The following is a 23,886-nucleotide window of genomic DNA, read 5'->3' as shown; positions in this document are numbered from 1 at the left end:
GAGCTGTAACTTAAAAAGGGTACCACCTTCGCAGGGATACACTGAGACCACTTCTTCGCTGCCGACACGGTTTCCAAGTACTAAACTGAGTCGAGTACTGATCAACTTTCAATAAATGATGCGAGCGTTCCTTTCACCGAAACGACACAGTGTCAGGTAATCATGGCAAAATGGGACCGAGCTGGAACATGTCTTGTCAAGAGACCCAATATTTTTGTGTAGGTTGATAGTAGTACACAGTCAAATACTGATTCTATGTAACTCTATGCAACTCTGAGAGCATACAAATTAAACCAAAGGTACATTTGGTTCCATCGATAACGCTCTCAGAATTAAATTAACATTGAGGATTTTACTGTGTAGGATCGGACTTAATAGTTTGATATTTACTCGAGTCTCTAATCTCTCTTTTTATTGGCTCAGTGGTATCAGTGCGTCCCTGCACGCATTTTTTTAATGACATAGCAATAAATGGCAGATACAATAACTGATCTTCTCTCTTTTTTTGTGGAACAAACAATAAAAAGAGAAAGCGCTAGTAAAAAATAAAAACACGCTACAAATGTTAAGCTAACAAAAGTGGTTCTTTTTCTTCTTCTTCAGAAAGAGTGAGGATGTTTTTTTTTTTTTGTCATTTTGTTTTTCTTGGTTTCGGAGTGAGGGGTTTTATTTATACGCACCACAGACACACGGAAGAAACACCAACCACTCCCTCTACCTCTCTCTCTTAATCTCAATCTCTCTCCTCTTTTATTTCCCTCTCTCTCTCTGGGTCTCTCCTCTTCTCCTCTTCCTCAGTCAGTCATGGTTGGTTGTTGTGAGGTGATGAAGGACTTCGACATAGAACAACGGGACGAGGGGCTCTTCAACTCTGGAGAACGAGGGATGGGGGGTAGGAGCAGAGAGTGGAGGAGGAGAGAGAGAATGGAGAGAATGAAAAGAGAAGGAGAGAAGGAATGAGGAGGTTGAGGAATGACTTTCTTGTAATACTGCTATAAAGACCTTTTTATGGGTACTCTAGTACAGGGGCAGGGGTTAAAGCAAAAAAGAATCCCAAGACTGAAAATTATTTTCAGACCATGTCCCAATATGTGATTTTTGATTTTTAAACATGGCACATGGAATCCTCAAGACTGAAATCAGTCCCCAGGACTGAGAACTTTAATCCCTGCAGGGGTCTTCAACGTTTTCAGGCCAAGGACCCCCTAGCTGAGAGAGAGATGAAGTACGGACCCCCTACTCTATATTGTATAAAATTGTGTTTCGGATTAAAGTTGTTTTTTTTACTTAGTCTGTTATTTTTTCCCTCTACACCTGTAGACTCTTTACCAAAAATAGCCGATCTACAAGCTCTCAACGCCTCGCAGTGTGAGGCGTTGAGAGCTTGTAGATCTGCTATTTTCGGCTAATGTTCCCCTCAGAAAAGGAATTCTAGGGTTCAAGTGGTTAATGTAAAAAAAACTAAATCCTATCACACAAAGATTTGGCGGACCCCCTATAGTAGCTCTGAGGACCCCCTAGGGGTCCCGGATCCCCTGTTGAAGACCCCTGCTCTAGTATCCTTCCTCATTGTAGCTAAAACATGTTATTTGTTCCATTGTTTCAAGGCATTTGAGCAGTGCTTTGTTTGGGTTGGCCATGTTAAAATGTAGTTCTCAAGCAAGCTATATCTTCAAACTCGCTCTGTTTAATGGCACATCAGTCCTCTCTTTAATGCTTTACAACACTTAATACTACTACTACTAAGTAGGGCTGGGTAATTAACAGAAAATATATTGAAACATTTAGAACCAATAATCGACTTAATGTTACTCATGTAGGTTGATCGAACAATCGAAAAGCTGAGATTAAAAACATATATATATATATATATATATATATATCAACAAATCCACACGAAAAACCTCTAATATACGGTATACTGTATATATTTTTTATAAGTAACTTGATTTGTCTGATCAACCACTTAAGTCATGTATTATACTTTGTTGGTGGCTTATAAAAAAATAGCGTTAACGCTACCAGCTCACAACACGTTGTGAGCTGGTAGAAAATAGCGCTATTTTCTACCAGCTCACAACGTGTTGTATTGCCACGTGTTGCGAGCTTGTAGATCTGCCATTGTCACTATATATATTTCTTAAATAGTCGTTCATTAATCCATTCAATCCGGGAACGCATCTGTGTCATTTTAGATCTCTTTTGGCTATTTAAAAAAAAAAGCTTGTAGATCTGCTATTTTTGAATAGCCAAAGACATCTAAACCGACAGAGATGCGTTCCCGGTCTTAATGGATTAATCGTAATTAAAGGCAAAAGTTTGGACATGATCACGATATTGATTTGATGTCACCCAGCCCTACTGCTAAGCTATACTATTATTCTCATCATTTACCTGTGTGGAGTCAATCGTCCTCCTCTGCCAGTTCAGTTTCTTTATGTACCACCACTCTGGTGACTGACATGTCAGGATGCTGTTCTTTAGCCTCCTTAATGGCCTGGGCCAATGCCTGCAGTACCACACCCATACAGCAGGGCAGCAGGCAAAGGAGGGAGAGGTAAGGGCCAGGGAAATGATGGGAGTTAAATGTAAAAAATAAAATAAAATATGACAAAAAGTAAGAAGCAGAACATAATGAACACATAACATGAAACTTGTGGGTTATTTCTTTTACACTTGAGCCACAGGAGGGAGGTAAAGTCAACTCAGGGGGAATGGACTCAAGTGAAAACAAAAGTATAGATGTAAAGAACTCGGATTGGCTCAAATCTTATATTTTCCACTTCTGGTTTTCTCAGATTAACCGTCAAATCAAACAGAATTATTTTCTACTTGTGCACATCCAGCCAATCAGAACATACACGCTAATCAAAACTAACCAATGGTACACAAACAGATTTAGACTTCTGCAAACTAGTAAACAAATGTCGAAAATTGTGATATGCCAGACTTCTACGTATTTATACACAACCAAAAACATTTATGAGAATTTTAAACTCTGGCCTAAGGTCCTTCTGGTTTCTATTGTATCACACAGAAACAACTAGACCTGAGAGTCCAAAGATTAATTAATAAATAATTGTTTTCTTTCTGAGGAAATCCAGCCAATCAAACAGACAGACGGACAGACAGGCAAATCAAACCAACCAATGATGTGACTGGAACACAACGAAGGAGCAAGTTATAAAATAATGGATGGAAGGATTACAATCTGTTGAATGGGTGGATGAATGGACGGACGTATCAATGGATGGATGGATGGATAGATAGATGAATGGATGGAAGGAGGAGTGGATGGAGTGATTGGGTTCATCTGCCATGCAGAGGGATCTACTGTGTGATTGACAGCTCACGGGGGTGGGACCTGTGAGACGTGATTATGAGCGACTGACCTGGTCGTGGTCGATGTCCGAGTCGCCGGTGATGACGATGCGTTTCTCAATCCTCGTCTCTGATAGGCCGCCCTTTAATGTCTGGAACGCAAACAAAATGACAGCAGCTCTTTAATATCTGGAGTAGACAATAACAAAGACTGGTTTCTAATTGGAACCTATTACACGGTTAAATCCTCAGTGTTCGTTTGTCCCTTTGTAACCAAACGGACCCGGAAGAAATCTAAAATGACAAAGATTCGTTCCCGGATTGAATGGGTTACGGTGCATTCACAGTCGCTTGAATTGTTCTCTCACACACACACACACACACACACACACACACACACACACACACACACATCGATACTGAACACATGGGCTCAACTCTCTCAATGTTACTGTGGACATCACAAAGGCAGCAGCAGGACACCATGATGTGTGTATGATGGCCCTGGTCGTTACAGTACCTCACCTGAGGACGGCCAAAGTGTTTGGCCCAAACGTTATTTGTCTCGGTACATGTGATGTACTGTCACTTTTCCCCCCCCCCCCAAGTAAAAATATTTTTCGTAGCAAAGCTGTCGTGCAGACTTTTCCTCTTTTAAAGCAGTTGTTTATCCTGTCCTGCACCAGCGACAACTGGATGTGTACAGCATTCATTCTCCTTTGAAGTAGTGGGGGTCCTACCTTGGTAATGTGTGTGGTAGTAGTGGGGGTCCTACAGTACCTTGGTAATGTGTGTGGTAGTAGTGGGGGTCCTACAGTACCTTGGTAATGTGTGTGGTAGTAGTGGTACACAGAGATTCAGATGTGATTGTCTGAGCTGTCATCAAAACGCCAGGTTCACCATCCCCACCGCCATCCAGCTAGAGAGAGAGAGAGAGAGAGAAGAGAGAATCAACCGATGTGTATTAAAGTTGTAATTTCCTTGTGCAGATATAAACAGTAAAATACACTGTCAATTTAACTCTACCTGAAGGTCTAATGCTATAAAAAAAGGGTGTCCATTTGGTTCCATTTGCACACTCTGATAGATAACACTAATTCTGTGCCGTGTACCTGCGCTGCTTCGTATGTGATGGTCTTGGTCTCCGTGTGGACGATGGGAACTTCTTTTGTGGCGATCTCGGTCTTCTGGGCTGCGAAGGTGTCTGATATGGTCACCATCTCAGTCTTCACCACAGGAGGCTGGGGGAGCGAGGTTTACATGTTAAAACCATTACAAACCTGGAACCAACGGAACACACACACAAACACTCACTGTAGTGCACACACTCCATACATACCGTGACTGCGTTCGGTTCACTTTCAGTGCAATCACTGCACATTCATATTTTTTTAAACCAATTTAAGTGAAAATGAACTGAACAGCGGTCAGCCACGCATACACACACAGCGATAGTCACACAGCCACACACAGTACATGCGAATCAGAGCAGCCCATTTCAGCAGACGTCGAAGAACAGATGAACATGCTGATGAACTCATGACAGTCAAGTGGACAAAGCATGTGTCTAGCGTGAACACAATGCACACATGCAATGGAAAATGGAATGTCCCCGGTCTGCTAGATGAGCCACCCGGCATGCAAGAGTGACACACAGCGCAGAACAAAATGCAGTGACAAACAACATTAACACACGTCTACCATCTTTGGTGTCAACATGCAACCAAATAAATGAGCGATACTAATCACTCTGGAAATCTAAACCAGGCATTCTTAACCACTTAAGTTTATGCAGTACATCATCATACGAGTGATGCAAGCTCAATGCATTACGCATTGCAATGCGTTATGAGCTTTCAAATCGTCTAGTTCTGCTTTTAACAAATGTCTGACAATGTCCATAATTACATAATGACATGCCCTAAATAGGGACACCAGGTTGAAAATAGTTAAATGCCCAAATAGCCTTAAATAGGCATACATGTTTAAGTCTACATTCATGCAGTATAAGAATCCTGGGCTAGCCGATGTAGAGAACATGCTGTTAGTAACGTCGTTTTGAGAGAAAAAAGAAACCTGTTCGTATGCAAAATAGAACCCTTAACTGTTCCCCCAATGTAACATGACAACCAATGACAGCACAGTACAATACAAACATGCAAATACAAATCATGTTCCCCATGAAACGAGCACCGTTCATAATGACATGCAAACAACATGGTAAACCGACATGCAAATGACATGCAGATGAAACAACAGCCAGGTGACAGTCACATTTCAGGAAGCGGTTGGCAGCGGGTCATTATAAAACAATACGTTTTTGTTTTGTTTAATTTGAGTTTGTAATGATAAATAGCCAATTTTAAACCAATGCCACACGACTCCCCGTTGCCAACCACCGAACAAGGAGAAGTCCTACGGTACTACACTTGCACGCATGTGCGCACACACACACACACACACACACACACACACACACACACACCTTTAAAGGTGAAGCACATGCACAGCAAATATACATTTAAAGCATCAGTTGTATCACACTTAAAGGTAGGGTAAGTGATATTTTTTGGTCAAAACAAAAAGTATTTTGTTAAAAGGTTAAAATACTATATTCTGATAGTAATCATTGCTATAGAGTGTTTTTTCAGTAACAAGAGTCTCTCTGTCTCTCCAGCTCTTTAATAAACAGAAAATACATTTTTCGGTAGGTGTCAACATCTCAGCCAATCAGGAGAAAGTACCCATTTTTAAGCTTAATTTGTATAGTGTTCCAGTTCCAATTTTGTCTGCTCATTTCTTAGTGTCATCACTTCCAATTTCACTTGTTTAATCTGTATCCTGATTGAGTTCTCTGTCCTGGTTGGATGAAATTGGAAATGAAACTGAAACTGAAACGAAAATGCATTTTCTGTTTAATAAAGAGCTGGAGAGACAAGGAGACTCCTAATACTGAACAAACACTCTATAGCAATGAGTACTATCAGAATATAGAGCTATTTAACACTTATTTTAACCAAAGCAAATCACTTACGCTACCTTTAAGACCCAAACACCCACACATTGAACCATGTAGACAATTTAAATGAAACATAACATGATGATAATATATTGTACAGTATGTCAATTATGATATGAGATGTAGCATAAAAAAACAATAGGCAGCAACAGCAATGAGGCACACTTCAGGGGCAATGGGAGGGGGGGGGGGGTAGACTGAGGCTAAATCAAATTACACAATACACTTGATGTATGAGATTGAATGACCTTGGTGGCACATTAACATTAACACTGACACTAACACAACACACCAACATAGAGAGGTGCAGGAGTCGTCTCTCCAGAGAAGGTCTCGTGAATGTGGGTCTGTTTTTTTAAGGACTGGCTGCCATGGGGACAGAAGGATTCTGGGACGGTAGCTTTCGTGTCATCATCACCGTCGTGTGAAAACCTTGTTACTCGTCATCATTTTATTTTGTTGCTATTAAGTTGCTAGCTCTCTGTTCCAGTTTGATGCGAAGGTCATCCGTACATTTTGAAAATTGAACAAACGTGGCTTATGGATTGGAAATTGCTTTAGTTTATGAGCTTTAACAACAAGTTCAAAATAAGGACTTCGAGTTTAAAGTACTTTAAAGTACTACTTAGTAATGATCTTTGACCAGCCATAAGCACTATACCGCACTAGGCACTATACCCATTTGTGAGACACCAAATTAATATTAATAGAGAACTCCTCTAGAGCCCAAAACCAGACAGCCAGCAGTCAAAGAGTTACTGGGCTATTGTTTAACTCTCTACGTGGAGATACAAGGTTTTCAGGTGACAGAGGTGTTGAAGGGGGAGTGGCACTGTGCAGACCGGCTCAAACTGCACACGGGGGGGGGCGGGGCTACGGTATGTACTGATGACAAGCAGGAAGGAAACCCAACGCTGTGATAGGGCAGGAAGGGGGAAAGTAGGCGTGTCTACAGTCGGTAGGCAGGGACCAAAAGCCCAGCGAAGCTCCACAATTGGCCCAGGGAAGGAATTACCTCAGAGCAACAAATAACCTGTGGGCGGGGCGGCGCCTGAGCCTCAGCCAACGAGGCTTCTCCGTTCACTTTGGGCTCCTCCTCCTCTTCCTCGGCCAAGGCAACCAATCCGTCCGCTCCCTCGTCGAGCTGGGCGTGGCCGTTGGGGGCCTCGTCGGGCGTCAACATGGGGTCTTCGGTGCTTTCCTCCGTCGTCTCCTCCTCGGCCGTCGCTCTCGCCAGCACCTCCTCCACCACCTCCTGCGCCACCTCCTCGAGGACCTCCTCCTTCCTTCCGTTCTCTTCCACTTCCTGTCCCTCTTCTACCGGTATTACCTCCGGTAGAGGCTCACGCTCCTCCTCTGCCGGAACGGCTTCTGCGGACGTCGTCTCCTCCTCAACGGGAACGGGCGGGACCTCTTGAGTCGCGAGTGAGTTCTCCACCTTCTCCTCCTCTTTCACCTCCTGCTCTTCCTCTTCCGGCTCCTCCTCCCTCTCTTCTGGGATGCGCGGGTGAGCGAGGGACACGGAGACGTCGGGGTGGTACTCGGCTTCTCCGTCGCTCTCGCTCTCCGAGGAGAGGCTCTCTTGTGTTTCGATCTTCTGGGACTCGGCCGTCACCACCTCCTCCTCCTCCTCGGCAGACTTCACCGCCTGCTCCTCCCTCGCCGCTTCCGGCTGTGCGGGCGGGGTGGGGGTGGGGGCAGGGCTAGGGGCGGGACTTTCGGCGATCGTGACGATGATGGATGGTTTGGTTGCCTTGGAAACTTCCTGGATGACAATGGTCTCCTCTATTTCGACCTCAGTCGTCTATACACACACACACACACACACACAAACACGCACGCACAACACATGGACACACACACACACGCACAGCGAGACGTACACGACACACGCGTGGAGACAAAAACAAAAGAAAAGTGTAACATGACCACAGAACTTAAAAAAGTTACAACGAGCGACAGATACTGCAAAATAAAAGATTATGAGACATGATGACAGGAAACTTAAGTGACTTCATGTTCAACAGTGGAGAGAGATAGAGATAGAGATAGAGATAGAGAGAGATAGAGAGAGAGAGAGGGGCATGGATGGCTGGAAGTTCAACAGCAGCTGAAACGACAAATGAGTTGAGGTTGCTGAGTATCAAATGAAGGACATCAAATGAAAAGAAGGAGAAAGAAAAGTATGGCTAGATAAGATGATAGATGGATGGAGGGACAGATGGAGTAACAAGGAAGCTAGGAGGACCACCTTTCCGGGTTCTTTGGTATCAGAGAAGTGCGTACTGTCGGCGGCGGTGGCTTCCAGCCTGGGCGGACTCACCTGTGTGACAAAGACGTTAACCAACGACAACCGTCAATCACACGGCACTGATGACACATAATTACCGTCGAAATCTAGAGTCAGTGACGCACCTGTCTCTGACGCTAGTTAACGTAAGCACAGCAATGGGGTTGAAGGGTTTGACAGGGTGAAGGTCTCTTTTTACTCTCTCTCATGCACAATTGAGGGTTTTTTTTTGTACAGAGCACAATCGTGTGCAGACAGCAACACACCATGATTTATACTTCAGCGTACGCCGGTGTCACACGGCAAAGTATAAATTAAGCTTGAGAGACAACAGAAGGTAAGAGTTGAGAGTGCAAGAGCAAAGACAACATCGCAGCAATGTTCACGGCCAGCCTCATCTCATCACAAATTAAACACGCTATATGGAGTCAAATCATTTCCTTCAGCTCTGTAAATATGTTGTTATGGAATGCCGATGAAAGCAGAAAAACGTACAGTAACTAAGTATTTAGTTCCCAATAGAATGTGCATCTTGTCAAGTCATTTTATCTAGTATGCACTGTATATCATCATTTCGCTTAATTTCAATGATATTCAGCTTGTTTCAAGGATTCAAGCCGACAGACCGTCATACAGGCAAGACGGTTATTTGTCGTTTCTGAGGGTTCATGTTAGTTGAATGGGCTCTTAAAGGCAATCTAAATACTGTTATAGATTTAATCTTGCACTTGCAGAAAAACATATTGCTTCTCCAATTGTCGATGTCTCAGATGTTCTTGAATGAGGTGATATTATCTTAAAAATGAGTGATATAACCGAGATATCATCACATTTCATTTGAAAGTTAAGTCTGAATCAAATAACTTGTGTTTCTTGCTGTGTACAAACATACAGTACAGTTTTAGCATAGCCAGTCTTACAGTGTGATGAGTTGGGCTTGAGGGTGGTGAGATGAAATTGTTATATTCTGTCACAATACACATCATTACACATTGTGACATATATAACAGGCGGTTAGTTGTATTGGTGTGGTATTGTGGAATCCAATGTGGAGCCACAATGCATTTAAGACCAGAGCTTATTGAGATGGATGAATGGGTATCCATGGGGTTGTCAGTCCAGCATCCACAACAGGCATTATTATGAGTTGTTATGATTTGAAAGCGTTATTACTATGAGTTGGAGCCAGTTTACTTTCCATGAAACAAATTCAAATGTTTTAGCAGATTTTTGTGAAAAACTGCCTATACTGAATTAACTGTGACTCAATAGACTCTATGCACAGCAGCCATATAATCACTTCCTTCACAGGTGTTACCGATAATACTAATAAAGGCTCTGTTCCATTTAGTGTAGCACAGTGGTTTCCACGACCCCCATAACTCTGAGAGTGTACAAATGGAACCAAATGGACCCGTAAGGGTCCATTTGGTTCCATTTGTACACTCTCAGAGTTACACACCCATAAGGGGCCATTTGGAAGCCCATGAGGGTCCCCCAACTGTAGACCCACTGGTGTAACAGAGTGTTTCCAGTGAGCCAACATGCACACAATATCAGCAACCCTGACTCTGTTTGACCAGAATGGAACAGAGCCTTCATTAGTATCATTGGTAACACCTGTGAATGTCTTCATAATATGGCTGCTGTGAATAGAGCCTATGGAATCGAATCGTGTACCATAGGCAGAGTCATGTAACGTTTTACACATTACAATGTCTGATTTCAATGCAAACTGACCCCAACATCCGTTTCCTAACATGTATAGCACCTCAGTGGCAGACGGCTGGGTTGTTGAGGGAATAGCGTCACATAGTGGTTCTGTGGTAGTACTGCAGGCAGGAGTAGCAGCAGTATCAGCTATGGTAGTAGTATCTGCAGGAGTGGTAGTAGTAGTAGTAGTAGTATCTGCAGCAGTAGTAGTATCTGCAGCAGCAGTATTAGTATCTGCAGCAGTACTAGTAGTAGTAGTATCTGCAGTAGAAGTAGTAGGATCTGTAGCAGTGGTAGTATTTGCAGCAGTACTAGTAGTAGTAGTATCTGCAGCAGTAGTAGTATCTGTAGTAGTATCTGCAGCAGTAGTAGTATCTGTAGTAGTACCAGTAGTAGTATCTGCAGCAGTGGTAGTATTTGCAGCAGCACTAGTAGTAGTAGTAGTATCTGCAGCAGTAGTAGTATCTGTAGTATTTGCAGCAGTACTAGTAGTAATATCTGCAGCAGTGGTAGTAGTATCTGCAGCAGTACTAGCAGTATTAGTATCTGCAGTAGAAGTAGTATCTGCAGTAGTAGTAGTATCTGCAGCAGTACTAGTAGTAGTATCTGCAGCAGTGGTAGTATCTGTAGTATTTGCGGCAGTACTAGTAGTAGTATCTGCAGCAGCAGTAGTATCTTCAGCAGCAGCAGTAGAATCTGTAGCAGTAGCATCGGTAGCAGTAGAATCGGTAGCAATAGCAGTAGAATCTGTATCGGTAGCAGTAGTATTGGTAGCAGTAGTAGTAGTAGTAGTAGTAGTAGTAGTAGTAGTAGTAGTGGAAGAACATGGGGAAAGAGCAGCTAGTGGCGGACCATAGGTACTGCAGGCAGCCACAGCAGTGGAACAAGAGAAGACAGTACCAGAATCTGTACTGAAAAGAATTGAGGCTATCTCCTCTTCGAGGCTCTACAACAGCAACACACACACAGACACAAATGTACAACAGAACGTTATAAGCACAGAGTAACATAGGAGGAGGAAGAGAAGAAGTCAACTGAAATAGCCACATACAATAGTAATTCAAAACATAAGCATTAAGGCTGGGCAATATACTGTATCGATATTATATATAAATCGTGATACGAGACTGGATATAGTCTGTGATTTTGGATATCATATTATCGTGATATGGCATAAGTGCTGTCTTTTCCTGGTTTTAATAACTTATTAACTTAAGCCCTATTTTATACTTCAAACATAAAGAAAGTGAAAATAGCACATCTACAAGCTTAAAGCAAAACATGCCCAAAATACCCAGGGTTAAAGTGGTTAAAGGCTACATAACAGTTGAAAGGTGGTGTGTTTTTTAATTGTGATATTTGTCGCCCAGCCCTAATGAGCACACACGGCTGCACACACGCACGCACATACAGGCATTAGTTAAGAGTAAAAAAAAGCAGAGCCAATCAGAATAGAACTCATGTTGAGCTGAAAGGAGGAAAAGTTGTGTGCGACAAGAAGTTAGGTGTTCTGTTGGTTCATTGGCTCGCTTCACACCTGAAGGAACATGTGACATGACAACGCATGACGAACAACACAGTAAGCAGCGTTGTCACCGTGTCACCGTCTTACTAAACACACCAACTCAAGCTCACAACCCAAGACTTACAGTACAAGAGCGCCACAGACTCAAGCGAGAGCGAAAGAATTACAAAATGCAACACCCCACGTTGCTGAAAGCCACAAAAACAGAAATGCACAGCGGGCCACAGAAAACAAGACATGCACATGCATGACAGGAACCACAAGAGAGAGTTTCAAGACAACTGGGAAGTGTGTCCAACATCCGAGCTAGAAGGATAAACATGAAACAGATGCTGTCATCTCTGGAGCCCGAGTTGCGGGGCTTTGAACTTTGAGTGTAACTTTACACCCCTCCTCTGGCTGGCAAAAACTCATGACAACACTGTCCTTATCCTCCCGGTCAGAGACGTGCACATTCCCCAGTGGGTTTCGCTGCTTGAACTCAACTTGCCAAAAAAGGCACAGCCTTGTTTAGTCAGCTGCGAGGGAAGAAAGCCACACAGGAAGAAACTCGAGTCACCGACAGGCTGTTACGGCAAACGAGACTGCCACAGGCTTAGAAACCCGGAGACATGAAGTGCGTTCTTTGTGCTCTTACACTGCTTACAGCACATGAAAGGAGAGTGGGAGAGGAGAGCAGAGGAGAGCAAGAAAGGAAGGAAGGAAGAATGTTTCTACAACTCCACACTACAAAAGCATCAGGCGGCTGTAACTTTGCCAAATGACAATAGGGCAGGCATAGTATGACCGACTCTGTGGTGAAACTATCCGATGGGGATTCTTTTGAGTCATCAGTGTGCGTTTTCACTCATACTTACACATACAGTATACACATAAACAAACACACATATCATTGTACGTTGTGTTTGTGTTGACTGCAAAGTTTAATTGTTCAAAGGTGTGTGTTTACTGGAATGTTCAATGTACTGTATGTTTTGTCTTACAATTGTGATTTATATGGACTGTAAAGTTTAATGTAGGTTTTTGGTTTCAAATATAATGTTTTATTTTCATGTATGTATTGGTTTTATGAGTGGACCCCGGGAAGACTAGCTGTGCTTTAAGGCCCAGCTAATGGCTATTCTAACACATAAATAAACTATTGTCCTGTTAGGTTCAGTGCCAGCCAGTTTGTAGCCCTGACACAAATACCTCTTATTCCAAAGAGCATGTCATTTGATGCCCGAGTCAAGCACTGTTGTGCTTCATAGAAAGGGGCATTTCATACAAACATCAAACAATGACAACAACAAGAAAAAAGTTATGCGAGGCTGTTTAAAGGCCCTGGAGTGCGTGAGAGATCGTGCATGTCGTAAACAGCTTTCGTCTTTGGGTGAAGTGCCCATTTTAACCCACTTCGTAAGTTAGGCCATGTATCCACCAAAGTGCTTTATTTTTATTTTTTATTTTGGGGGTGGGGGAGTTACACAAGGCACTCTTCTAAAATGTTCGGAGCGTCAGTGATGACAGTGATGAGCTTGTGTCGTTTCTAGCATAGTTAGAAATGCGACTATGCGACAAACAGGGGGAAAAAAAATCTATGGTGGATACAGACCCTTAAAAGGGGGATGAAACCCTAGGCTACATTTTGTAATTTGTTTTACAGCAGAGTAAAAAATATGGAGGGGCTGTAAGACGTACTACTGTCTATGCTATCATATTGGTACATCCATAGCTCTGGGCACACCTTACGTTGATTAACTGTAGCTGCGTAGCCGACTAGCCTGCCATGTTTTTTTTTACCTGGACAAAAAAACGCCTTAGGTTTTTATGCCCCGTGAAGCCTTATTTGATACTTTCTCGTACAATGGTCATACAGCCAAAATAATGGTGTCATACAGCCAAAATAGCAGAAATAAAAGCTCATAACGCTTGTATGAGCTTGTATATCTGCCATTTTTGGCCGTTAAAGATATTCCCAAAACAGGGACGTCACGTCAGGTAAAAAGTGGATCTCCACGGTCTCTTCCAAAAGTCAGCGCACAACACACACAAGACACCCAAAGACAAGACGTACCGCGTGCGGTTGCTGTTGGATACGTAGCGTTGTGGCAGGGGAGGAGGTGAGGCGTTTCTCCCACTGGTTGGGCTGAGGCGGGGAGGGAGGCGGCGCCTCCATAAAGGAGCGCTTTAGCTGGCTAATGCTAGCCTGGTGTTTCAGCACCTCATCTTGGGTCTTATCATGGTCCTGATGGGAGGAGGAGGAGGTGGTAGGAGAGGGGTTACAGGGGTCAGAGGTGGTGGTGGGAGAGAGGGAGGGAGGGAGGGAGAGAAAAGGGAGGTGAATGACAGAAGGGAAAGGAGGAAAAAAACAGGAGAGGTGAAAGGGGGAGGTGGGAGGAGATCAGGGATGGAAGAGGGGAGGAGAAGGAGATACAAGAGGAGGAGAACAGAATGGAGCAGACAGGAGAGAGGAGGGTTAGAAAGGAGGAATCGGGGGAGGAGCGGGAGAAAGAGGAGGTGAAATGGAGGGGTGAAGGGAGTGAGACGGATGGGTGGGTGGATGGAGGACAGGAACAGGTGGGAGGATGGGGAGGTAAAAAAAAGAAGAGTTAACAAGAGGGAGCATTTGGATGGGAATTGAAGGATAGGAGAGAGAGAGAGAGAAAGAGAGGGGGTGGGGGGGGGGGGGGGGAGGGATTGGGGACAAACTGGGATCAACAGGTCACAGAGGAACATTAGTCTGTCAATCAGGAGGAAAACAAGATGGCTGCCAAGTCTCACCGAAGCTCTTGCCTTAAAATGGCATTTTCCTTTAGCTCGATAAAATGGGATTAGAAAGGGTCAGAACACTGTAATAACACAGAATGCTGTGTGTGTGTGTGTGTGTGTGTGTGTGTGTGTGTGTGTGTGTGTGTGTGTGTGTGTGTGTGTGTGTGTGTGTGTGTGGGTGGGTGGGTGGGTGTGTGAGAGAGTTTAACTTTGCAGGCTGCAGTGAGACAGAGCGTATGCATCTTGTTTGGGGGGTGTGGGTGGCAGAACACAAGGGCAGACCTCAGAACAAGGGACTGACAGTGATGCTAATAACCGTTTTACACACACACACACACACACACACACACACACACACACACACACACACACACACACACACACACGCGGCTCACTAGCATCAATATCAGTCCCATGTTCAGTGAGTAGGAGCTGTTGCTGGTTTAGTGTTATTAAAAAAAAGGGAAAAAAATGAATGTTTTGTCACTCAACACCAGTAGCCAATCACAGCCAGCCAGAGTACAGGAAGAAAGCTCCATATATGGGGTTAGGGAGGCAGGGATTAGTGGGGTTAGATGAGGCTCCCTGGCAAATTATTCTACACATCAGCCAATCGGTGACCGAGGAGAACAAGGTCAGCTGGTTGCAAAACAAGAAATTAAAAAAACAGCACTCAGCATGCACAAAGCATGCAAAAACAATCCACTGATACACACACGCACACACATCAGGGCTGGTATCAACTTATGTAGAAACCATCTCAGCAATATTTGAATTCTGACAAGAAAAATCAATCAATTTGTGGAATTGATTGATCCGACAGTAGATTGCATCTAGCCCTAAGGCCTGATTTACACGTAATTATGCGCCGATGTCACGCAACGAAAATAGCTGCTCTACAAGCAGCTCACAGGGCATTGCAGCGTCCCGCATTGTGGGCTTGCAGATCGGCTGTTTGCTGTGCGTGACACCCCTGCACAAACTATGTGATAGCTCAGGCTTGAAACTTCAAACACACATGCACGACTGCATGCACACGCAGAGCCTGAGAGTGCCGGAAGGCAAGCAGCCTTATATACACAGCCTAGTACAGAGGAAGCTGTAGTTCTGATTGCGGCCGGTAGATGGCGCCGAAGTACAGAAGAAGATGTTTCTTTTTGGCCATCATGTGGTGCCAGTACCAACCTCCAACATTAAATTACTGTGCCTCACATAAATATTGTCCCCACGCACTCTCATTGGACTCTGTGAAAGGCAGACACACACACACACACACACAGCACAAAACAAAATGGAGAAAATAAATAAAAAATGAAAACTAAAAACTAGGGTAATGATGTAAATAAAATATAAATGAAATTGTAGAAATCAACAATACATTGGAAATAGATAACTAAACAAAATAAAATTAAATAAAATGCAATGAGATGGAAATATCTAAAACAAAAAATAAATACATGGGATAAACATAATTAAGAATAACATGAAACAAAATAAATTGAAGCAGGTGTGGGTGATGAGGCTCAAACTTCCAGCTGTGACGGAGTGGAAGATGAGTCCAAAAACTACACACAAATGAACTAAATACTCCTCATTATGGGGAGTTCAAGTGCGTTAGTGCTTTGTACCCATGTTCATACACACACACACAAACAAACAAACGCACACATCAAATCATCACAATACACAAACAAACACATCAACATGCCTTCAGTGAAACACCCAAAGGACCACAAAACCAAAGTGTACCCAAGACAGCAGCAGAGCACTTAGCCAAAGCTGATCAACTGAAAACGGTGAGTGTGGGTGAAATTGCCCTCTGATGTTCTACTGTAGAGCCCAAGGCAAGGCCTTTAACATGACCAATGAAATGTACAAATTAAAAGTAAAAGTGAGGTCATTGGATGTCATTTCAATTATCTCAAATTCACTGATATTCTGATTGAAAGACTGAGTTTAAATATGACTGCATACTACAAACAATGCTCATTGTTCATTTAACTCTGAGAGTGTAGATGCATTTGTACACTCGCAGAGTTACAAACAGATGAACGATTTTACTGTGTGGTGATATGTTATACGTTTAGTATCGTTTATGATTTCCTAAGAGCCAAGGGCAACCTCACCCTACTGAAACCAAACCCAGCGAGTGACAACCGAACCAACCAACCAACCAACCAAGAGCAACTCAAAATGACTGACAGACTAATACACCATCAAATAACCAATAGGAGTGTGCTATTAACCTGAGAGAGGGCAGGCTCTGTGAGTCCATATGACTGTCGGCATGAAATCGGGGAGAAAGACAAATCACACTTTACTCCCTACGCTGACCGCAATGCGTGGAAACGCACCATAGAACGCACGTGTGCATCGGAATTCTAATCAAGTAGGGTTTTTTTTTGCTTCAAGCTGAATTTCTGAATCCAAATAGGTACCCCATTTACCAAACATTTTGCTTGGAAAACTGCAAGAGAAAACTATAGCTAACATATGAACCTGTGCAAGAATAATAAACCACTTTTTGAAGAATATTAGATTACAAATAAGACATTGAGTGGTAGAGTTGCAAATAATTGAGTATCTTTATTTTTTAACTTTTGAGGATATTTACTCCCATCCCATACAAATGGGTCCGTGACCCCCCAAAAAAATGTTGTCGGGAAACACTAATCCACCTTTCAGCTACATGAGAACAACTCCCATTTCTTTCTCGCGAGAGTTTGAAAAGCATGCTGGGTAAAAAACGAGACAGAGGCCCCACACAGACCTGACTCAGTGTGGCTTCAGCATCGCCAAGGCTCAACTCCTCCTCCTCCACCTGCGAGGCCGTGGTCACGGCGATAATGGTCGTGACAATATGGGGGGGTTGAGGCGGGGAGAAAGAAAAAGGTGAAATGGATCATGGGAAATGTAGTTATTTCCCTCCCCGCCCCCGCAGCGGTCTCAGCGGCAGGGAACGGAGCTGGTTAAGCGCCGTGACCGCCTTCCCACCAAGAGGAATGAAGCATGATGGGACACTGACAGATGATGGTCAGTAATGGCAGAGAGCAGGAGGCATTTATTACTCACTCGTTATTCACAGTCTGTCATGGTACGACAACTTGTCATACCTCAGTGCTCGACGCCAAGTCCACTAGCCCCTTCCCAACTACACACAGTTAGGTAGAGTTCATATCTTTTAAGTATTATTTTTAACCTGAGTGAGTGTTTTTGGAGGGGGGCACAAAAAGTCTTAACGTGTTTTGTTATTTTTTAAAGTACTTCTAGTCAAAGCAAATGATTACCTTTAGAGATAAGACTTTCCCACAATGTCATTTCCTAACATGAACCAGTTTGAACGTGTTGGGGGATTGAGAGTCGGACGGGGGCAGCCTAAAATTAGGGGACGCAGGGGGGATAAGTGTAACACTGTTTCTCTACCATGATAAACTTGAACCTAGTAGGCATCTATCTATTTTACATGTCATGTTTTCTATTCTAGAACTAAGCATTCAGCATAATAAGCATTCTATCGATGACAAAGGCAAAGCAAAGTGCATTGAGAGGCAGTTTGGACATAAATGGTTGATTGTAGCGACAGCATCAATCGCCTGGTATTTGGTGAATAAAAACTGTTGATCCTATCAAATCCCTAAGCCCTACACATATTTTTTTCAAATATAACACTAACAACAAAAACAATATGTACCTTCACTAGCTATGTTAGCAGCATGTCTCCTTAGAGTCCATAGATCGTCACATGCCTTATACCAGCAAGGCAGGTGTGACTGATTAATTGCCTCGTTTGGATAAAGAATATTGTCGCTGTCGGGTGGAAACCTTCTATGTCCAAAACCGTCACTTTTTCGGAAAAAAGGAAAAAAAGAAACTATGTTCCAATGAATCCAGTGTAGTTCTTATTTAGTCACAAGCTCTTTTTAAGACTTTTCATTGGTTCAATATTTACAAAACCCACGGACAGACTTTCAATCTGACGTCCATATATTTGGGGCACATCATTATAGGTGAAAGGTTTCAAGAATTTTCAAAATCTTTTAAAAATAGCACATCTACAAGCTCACAACGCCCTATAAAATAGGGCATTAATTTATGAAACAATGTATAAAGCTGAAATATGGAGTTATATAGGGTTTCTTCCGTACTGCGACGATATCCGATATCGCCGTCTTCCTGAAAACACGTGGAGATTTATTCACAGCAATGACGTTTGAAATTATCTTTCTATTTCTTGACGTCCCAGTGGAAATGCCACAGCTCATTTTATAGTTTTCTTTTGATCACACTTAATAGTCTTATAAGGACAGACTTTCACACGTTCCCTATGAGACACCACATCTTGCCTTTTTAAGAAAGCGCTATTCTACACTATTCCGGAGCATTTTACTCCACCTAACCTATGTAACTTTTCTTATTTATATCATAGAACTCACATGAAATATTTCTCCTTCCCACATTCTATGTCCATCTACTAGCAGCGCTATAGTGATTATTGTTATTGTCAAATATTGCATTACATACATATATAGTCTCTCTCTCTCTATATATATATATATGTGTAAATTAGATCTATATTTCCTCTTTGTCAATAATTCTATACCACTCTCTCTTTCCCTCCTGTAGATTTTTTAAAGTCCATTTAAGATGAATTATCTATTCAATATCTTTTCTATATACAAAGATTACAGTGGGAATCATGGGAAGCAGGGATGGTACAAGGAAAGGAAAGGGGGATCGTGAGGGAAGGAATGCAGAAAAATAGGAAGTGCACGCAAACACAAGATGTAAGAGGGTTGGTTAGGGGGACAAGGTGTGTGTGTGTGTGTGTGCGCGGGCGTGCGTGCACGCGTCTATGCAGCGGGATCGCACATCTCTAGCGTCCAGGCGACACCCGCGTGACTGTAGTGCCTCTGGATCGGCGGCGTGTGCGCGGGCGTGAGCGGAGACGCCGTCTGATCGCTAACGGCGAGGCTCAACCGGGGCACCTGGCCGCCGCTCAGCCTGGCGGACGGCGGCGGCGGCGCCCGCCGCTTGGTGGCCGACAGGCTCTCCGCGAAGCAGAGGGTCAGGCCGAGGGGCGTGGCTAAAATCAGCGCCAGGGCCACGGACTGGCTGGCGGTCAGCATGACGGCCAATAGGAAGAGGACCAGGAGGCAGGGCAGGAACAACGGGGAGGGGCTGGTCAGGTAGCGGTGCGCGGAGGGGAAGAGGCGTAAGAGAGCGAGCGAGGGGGCGGAGAGGTGGCGGAGCAAAGGGGAGGAGGAGGAGGAGGAGGAGGGGAGAGAAGGGAAAGAAGTGACGGAAACCAGAGATTGGAGAAACGGCAAATGTGGAAGCGCTGATCGAGCGGGAACCAAATTGATGAACTTTGAGGCCACATAGGTAAAAAACACCTTCAGACTAAACCGTTTTACAGTCGAACTAGGCAAATTATTTATTTGAGGTAATAATTTGGGAACATTGGAGAACGTGCGTTCATTTAATGTTGACATTCTAAACGCGGGCGCTAGCTTAGCGACCAACTTTGGGATGGCGAATGCAAAGAGGCTCGTTTTATTTAGAACCTGTGAAACCACGTTAGTGGGCCGCAGCACGCTGCCCTTCCTGCCCACCAGGCACAGGAAACACAGCACGACAGACACATATTTGACCACAGCCCTCAGCGGGAGGAACCAGCTCCGCCCGCCTGAAGCGCCGGCGGCTGTCGCTAAAGCCACGCCGTCGCAATTTAGATCCTCCCCATGCAGGAGGGGCGAAGCGGGGGCTTCGAGCGTGTCGCGGGAGTGGTCCGAGGTCGGGGGAGCGTCGTCGTGCTGGGGGGAATCCGAGAGGCGCGCGTTCGAGTTCGAGGCGTCGGAGGCGAGGAGGGCGGCCCACGAGGCGTGCGGGGCGTCGCCGCCGCCGCCGTCGTCGAGCGCGTCCTCGTCCTCCGAGATGTCCGACAGGCCGCGGTCCAGCTCCGAGATGGAGTCGAGGGAGGGGGGGATGGACGAGAGCGAGGAGGAGGACGAGAAGGAGAGAGGGAACATGAAGATGGACTGCTGGAGGAGGAGGGGAGAGGAATGACGGGGGGGAGAGAGAGAGAGAAGTGCACGCCGAAGGAGGGGAGGAGCACGGCGACAGAAAGTGAAAGAGTGAAAACAGACGAGTGAGGCAGTGAAACGATTCGAAGAGCGGAAAAATGTATAAAGTGTGCACATGCATTCATTCGTAATTGTTTTAATTTTGGTGAAATCGTGAATAAAACAACAACAAAAAAAGAGTGGGAGGAAGGGAGTGACATAAAGTGAAAGAGTGCGAGGAAGGAAAAGAGAGAAAGAGAGAGGGAGAGGGAGAGAGTCACAACATTAGTCAGTGGAAGGAAGAGCACAACAGCACGACACCACAGGTTACACTGAACTGAACGGCGGGGTGCACCATTCATCGGAGAGTGTACAAAGGTAACCAGAGAGACCCTTAAGTGTTTGTGACTCCAAGAATGTGCAAATGGAACCAGATGGACAAGGAAAAAAGGTGCCGTGTCCAGCACAGAGAACGCCATTTTGTGCCGAGGAGCGCCGTGGCTATCATGCCCATAGCGCTCACATGCAGCGTTTATTTAACCCATTAAGACCTGGAACGCATCTGTGTCACTTTAGATTTCTTCGGCTATTCAAAAATAGCAGATATACAAGCTCATAGCGCGGCACCGAGTGCCGCGCTATGAGCTTGTAGATCTGCTATTTTTGAAAAATCTTGAACATTGTTTTTTTTGTTTTTTCAAAAACTGTTAGGATTTAGATTTTTTTAAAGAAACGCCTCAGGTCTTAATGGGTTAACCCATTTAGACCTGAGGCCGATTTAAAAAATGGCTTCAAAATCCTGACCTAAGTTCTCTGAAAAACTTCAAATATTTATTAAAAAATTACAAAATGATGTTGCTATATACTGAACATAGCAACAAGAACCCCAAAAGGGGTTCTCGGGTTGAAAGGTACAGTTACGTAATGGGGTTCTAGGTCTAAATGGGTTTGCTCAAACCCATCAACCATTGCTGTGCTCAAATGTCTCGATCTATGTTATTAGCACAAATAGGTCAGTCGAAACGACGGTAAACAATGGCTTCTCGTGGTTGTGATAATGAACGACGTCGAGTCGTAAATTGTCAGTTGTTAAGACACAGCCAGGAGGATCAAAAGAGCTCCTCTCCTCTCCAAACGTTGAACCGTCTCCAGCTTATAGCGCCCAGGGCGCTGCGCCAAGAAACGCTGGGCATCGGGGAAGCGCTAATGCTCGGGTGCAGGCATGGGAAGTGGAGCGCATCAGTGTGTCTTTATCATAGAAATGCATGGCAGAATGGCGACTGCCTGCTCAAAAGGCGTTCTCAGTGAGTGGACACGGCCCCCTTTTTGGGTTCATTTTGGCTCCATGTGTATCCTTCTCAGAGCTAAATGAACACTCAGGAGTTCACAGTGAGGGTATAGAGAGCGTGCCACTGTTGGAAGAAGAAAAAGCAGAGGAGGTTCAAGTTCACAGTGCTCGGAGGAGGTGAGGGAGGTGAGAACAGGAGTGAGGGAGTGAAAATAGGGAGGTCAAACAGGAGGACAGGAGGTATAGAGAGGCAAGTGGCCGACAGTGGTAGAAGAAGTACTCAGATATTGTGTTTAAGGAACAAAACGATAACATTCTCAGCCACTAGATGGCGCACTTTTGCAACACCTCTGCGGCAAGAGGCTTGCCATTTCCCCGCATTTGTTTTGATAATCCGAATCTGTAAAATTCTGAATCTGTGAAGTAACTGAAGACGTCAACGAAATATAGCGCAGTAAAAGCGTAACGTAGCAGAAAATGGTAATGCTCAAGTTAAGTACAAATAACGTCAAACCTTTACTCAAGTACAGTAATTGAGTACACAAAGTACTGTAAATTGAGTTCATTCGTTTAAGTTACTTCCCATCACCACTGGCGGTCGCTCAGTAATTTGTCAATATTCCTTCAGCTGGTGCAGCTGACAGTGGTTTATCTGTGGACAGGGTCACAACAGAGCAGACCACAGGATACGGGGTTATATAACACTGTAACGACTAAATCCTGGGTCTTAACCCGGTTGGACCACGCAGCCAGTCACACGCAACAGAGTCACTTAGTCCTCGCAAATACCACTCAGGACTGTCTGGCTAACCCTTATGAAACCACTGAAGACGTAGATAGTAATTTCCATGCTATGCTAATGTCCGTTAGCCGTGCCGTAACGAAAGCTGCAGACAGCTATTAGCTAGTGCTGGTGAGATGTGGCTCAAATGTCACTCTGTGAACTTAATAGTAACGATTGTCCTCTTCAACCACTATAAATTGTCAAAGAAACCATCGAGGCTGGTTGCACACATGCACAGACGCACACAGAAGCAGACACAAACACCTCAGTGCAGTCCACCTACTAGAGACAAAATATGGTCGCGTTAGGCGTCTATGAGACCTGTGGGAAATAGAAATGGTTAAACAGAGAGATATACAGTATATATATATCCATCTTCACTCCATCTTCATCTCCACTCTCCGGGGGGACATCGGATTAGGACACCGTCCCAGGACCGAGGCCCCATAAAGTTTATTATAGTGACTCTGTATAGATTTCAGGGTTATAACAGCAGGCCTTGATCCAACAACATAAGTTAACACTGTGACAATAAACACAGTTTAATATAACTGGTTATGTACTTTATTTCAATCTCCCCCTCCATACAGACGCAAACAAACACACACACTCCTTTTTCACAAGCATAGACAGTAAAAGTCTGTTAATTTATCCATTTGTAATGGACTGAGAGTCTGAGAGTCTACAAATGTAATCAAATGGACCCTTGCGGGTCCATTTGATTACATTTGTCGACTCTCAGTTACATTAACACTGTTATTGTAACTGTTACTGTGTACCAGAACGTTGTAAAAAAAGGTCTCCTTTCATGCTCTGTCAGAACATCCATCCACTCACCTTAGAGTCAGAAGGAAGCTCCAGGTTAGGGTCGTGTCCATTCTCTGCCCCTGAGGTTGGGCTCAAGTCCCTGCCAGCTTCAGTTATGCTAATCGCTGGAGCTATAGTGACAAGAGAGAGACATACACACACACACACACACACACACACACACACACACACACACACACACACACACACACAGGACAATTAAAAAGATGTCCATCTTTGGCTTTTACGTTTATTTTGCATGTGTATTATCTGCTCATGAGAAGGTGGATTAAGCTCATGCAGTGGACATGGAACTAGTTAAAAGA

General features: G+C 44.1%; 2 protein-coding genes across 7 annotated transcripts in view; both read right to left on the bottom strand.

The window, feature by feature from the left end:
* Window positions 1-612: 612 nt before the first annotated feature.
* LOC311062490 (protein 4.1-like) overlaps window positions 613-23,886 on the bottom strand; it is a 120,710-nt gene continuing 97,436 nt past the window's right edge. For 2 of the 6 annotated variants that reach the window (XM_084081547.1, XM_084081548.1), the window contains exons 14-24: window positions 23,591-23,691; window positions 17,390-17,440; window positions 16,866-16,898; window positions 13,925-14,095; window positions 8,592-8,663; window positions 7,356-8,144; window positions 4,434-4,562; window positions 4,142-4,240; window positions 3,393-3,473; window positions 2,395-2,509; window positions 613-871 (exon numbers count right to left, since the gene is read on the bottom strand). In XM_084081547.1, the coding sequence (XP_083937673.1) occupies window positions 2,405-2,509; window positions 3,393-3,473; window positions 4,142-4,240; window positions 4,434-4,562; window positions 7,356-8,144; window positions 8,592-8,663; window positions 13,925-14,095; window positions 16,866-16,898; window positions 17,390-17,440; window positions 23,591-23,691 (1,631 nt within the window). In that variant the 3' untranslated portion in view covers window positions 613-871; window positions 2,395-2,404. Of the gene's footprint in view, window positions 872-2,394; window positions 2,510-3,392; window positions 3,474-4,141; window positions 4,241-4,433; window positions 4,563-7,355; window positions 8,145-8,591; window positions 8,664-13,924; window positions 14,096-15,804; window positions 15,865-16,865; window positions 16,899-17,389; window positions 17,441-23,590; window positions 23,692-23,886 lie in introns of all 6 variants that reach the window. The other 4 variants (XM_084081550.1, XM_084081549.1, XM_084081551.1 and 1 more) reach the window with 4 other exon arrangements.
* Window positions 19,135-21,521, bottom strand: LOC311062509 (uncharacterized protein). Its single transcript, XM_084081599.1, has 2 exons — window positions 21,449-21,521; window positions 19,135-21,232 (listed from the first exon to the last, which is right to left on the bottom strand). Exon 2 carries the CDS (start codon window positions 20,817-20,819, stop codon window positions 19,470-19,472), a length of 1,350 nt encoding a protein of 449 aa, XP_083937725.1. The 5' UTR covers window positions 20,820-21,232; window positions 21,449-21,521; the 3' UTR covers window positions 19,135-19,469.

The sequence above is a fragment of the Gymnoscopelus microlampas genome (genome assembly GCF_963454915.1).
Source record: "Gymnoscopelus microlampas genome assembly, chromosome: 16".
NCBI classification, from domain to species: domain Eukaryota; kingdom Metazoa; phylum Chordata; class Actinopteri; order Myctophiformes; family Myctophidae; genus Gymnoscopelus; species Gymnoscopelus microlampas.
This window is presented reverse-complemented; position numbering and strand designations above follow the sequence as displayed.

Coding starts and splice junctions, on each gene's coding strand:
- LOC311062509 (XM_084081599.1), bottom strand. CDS start 20,819: ATGTGCACACTTTATACATTTTTCCGCTCTTCGAATCGTTTCACTGCC.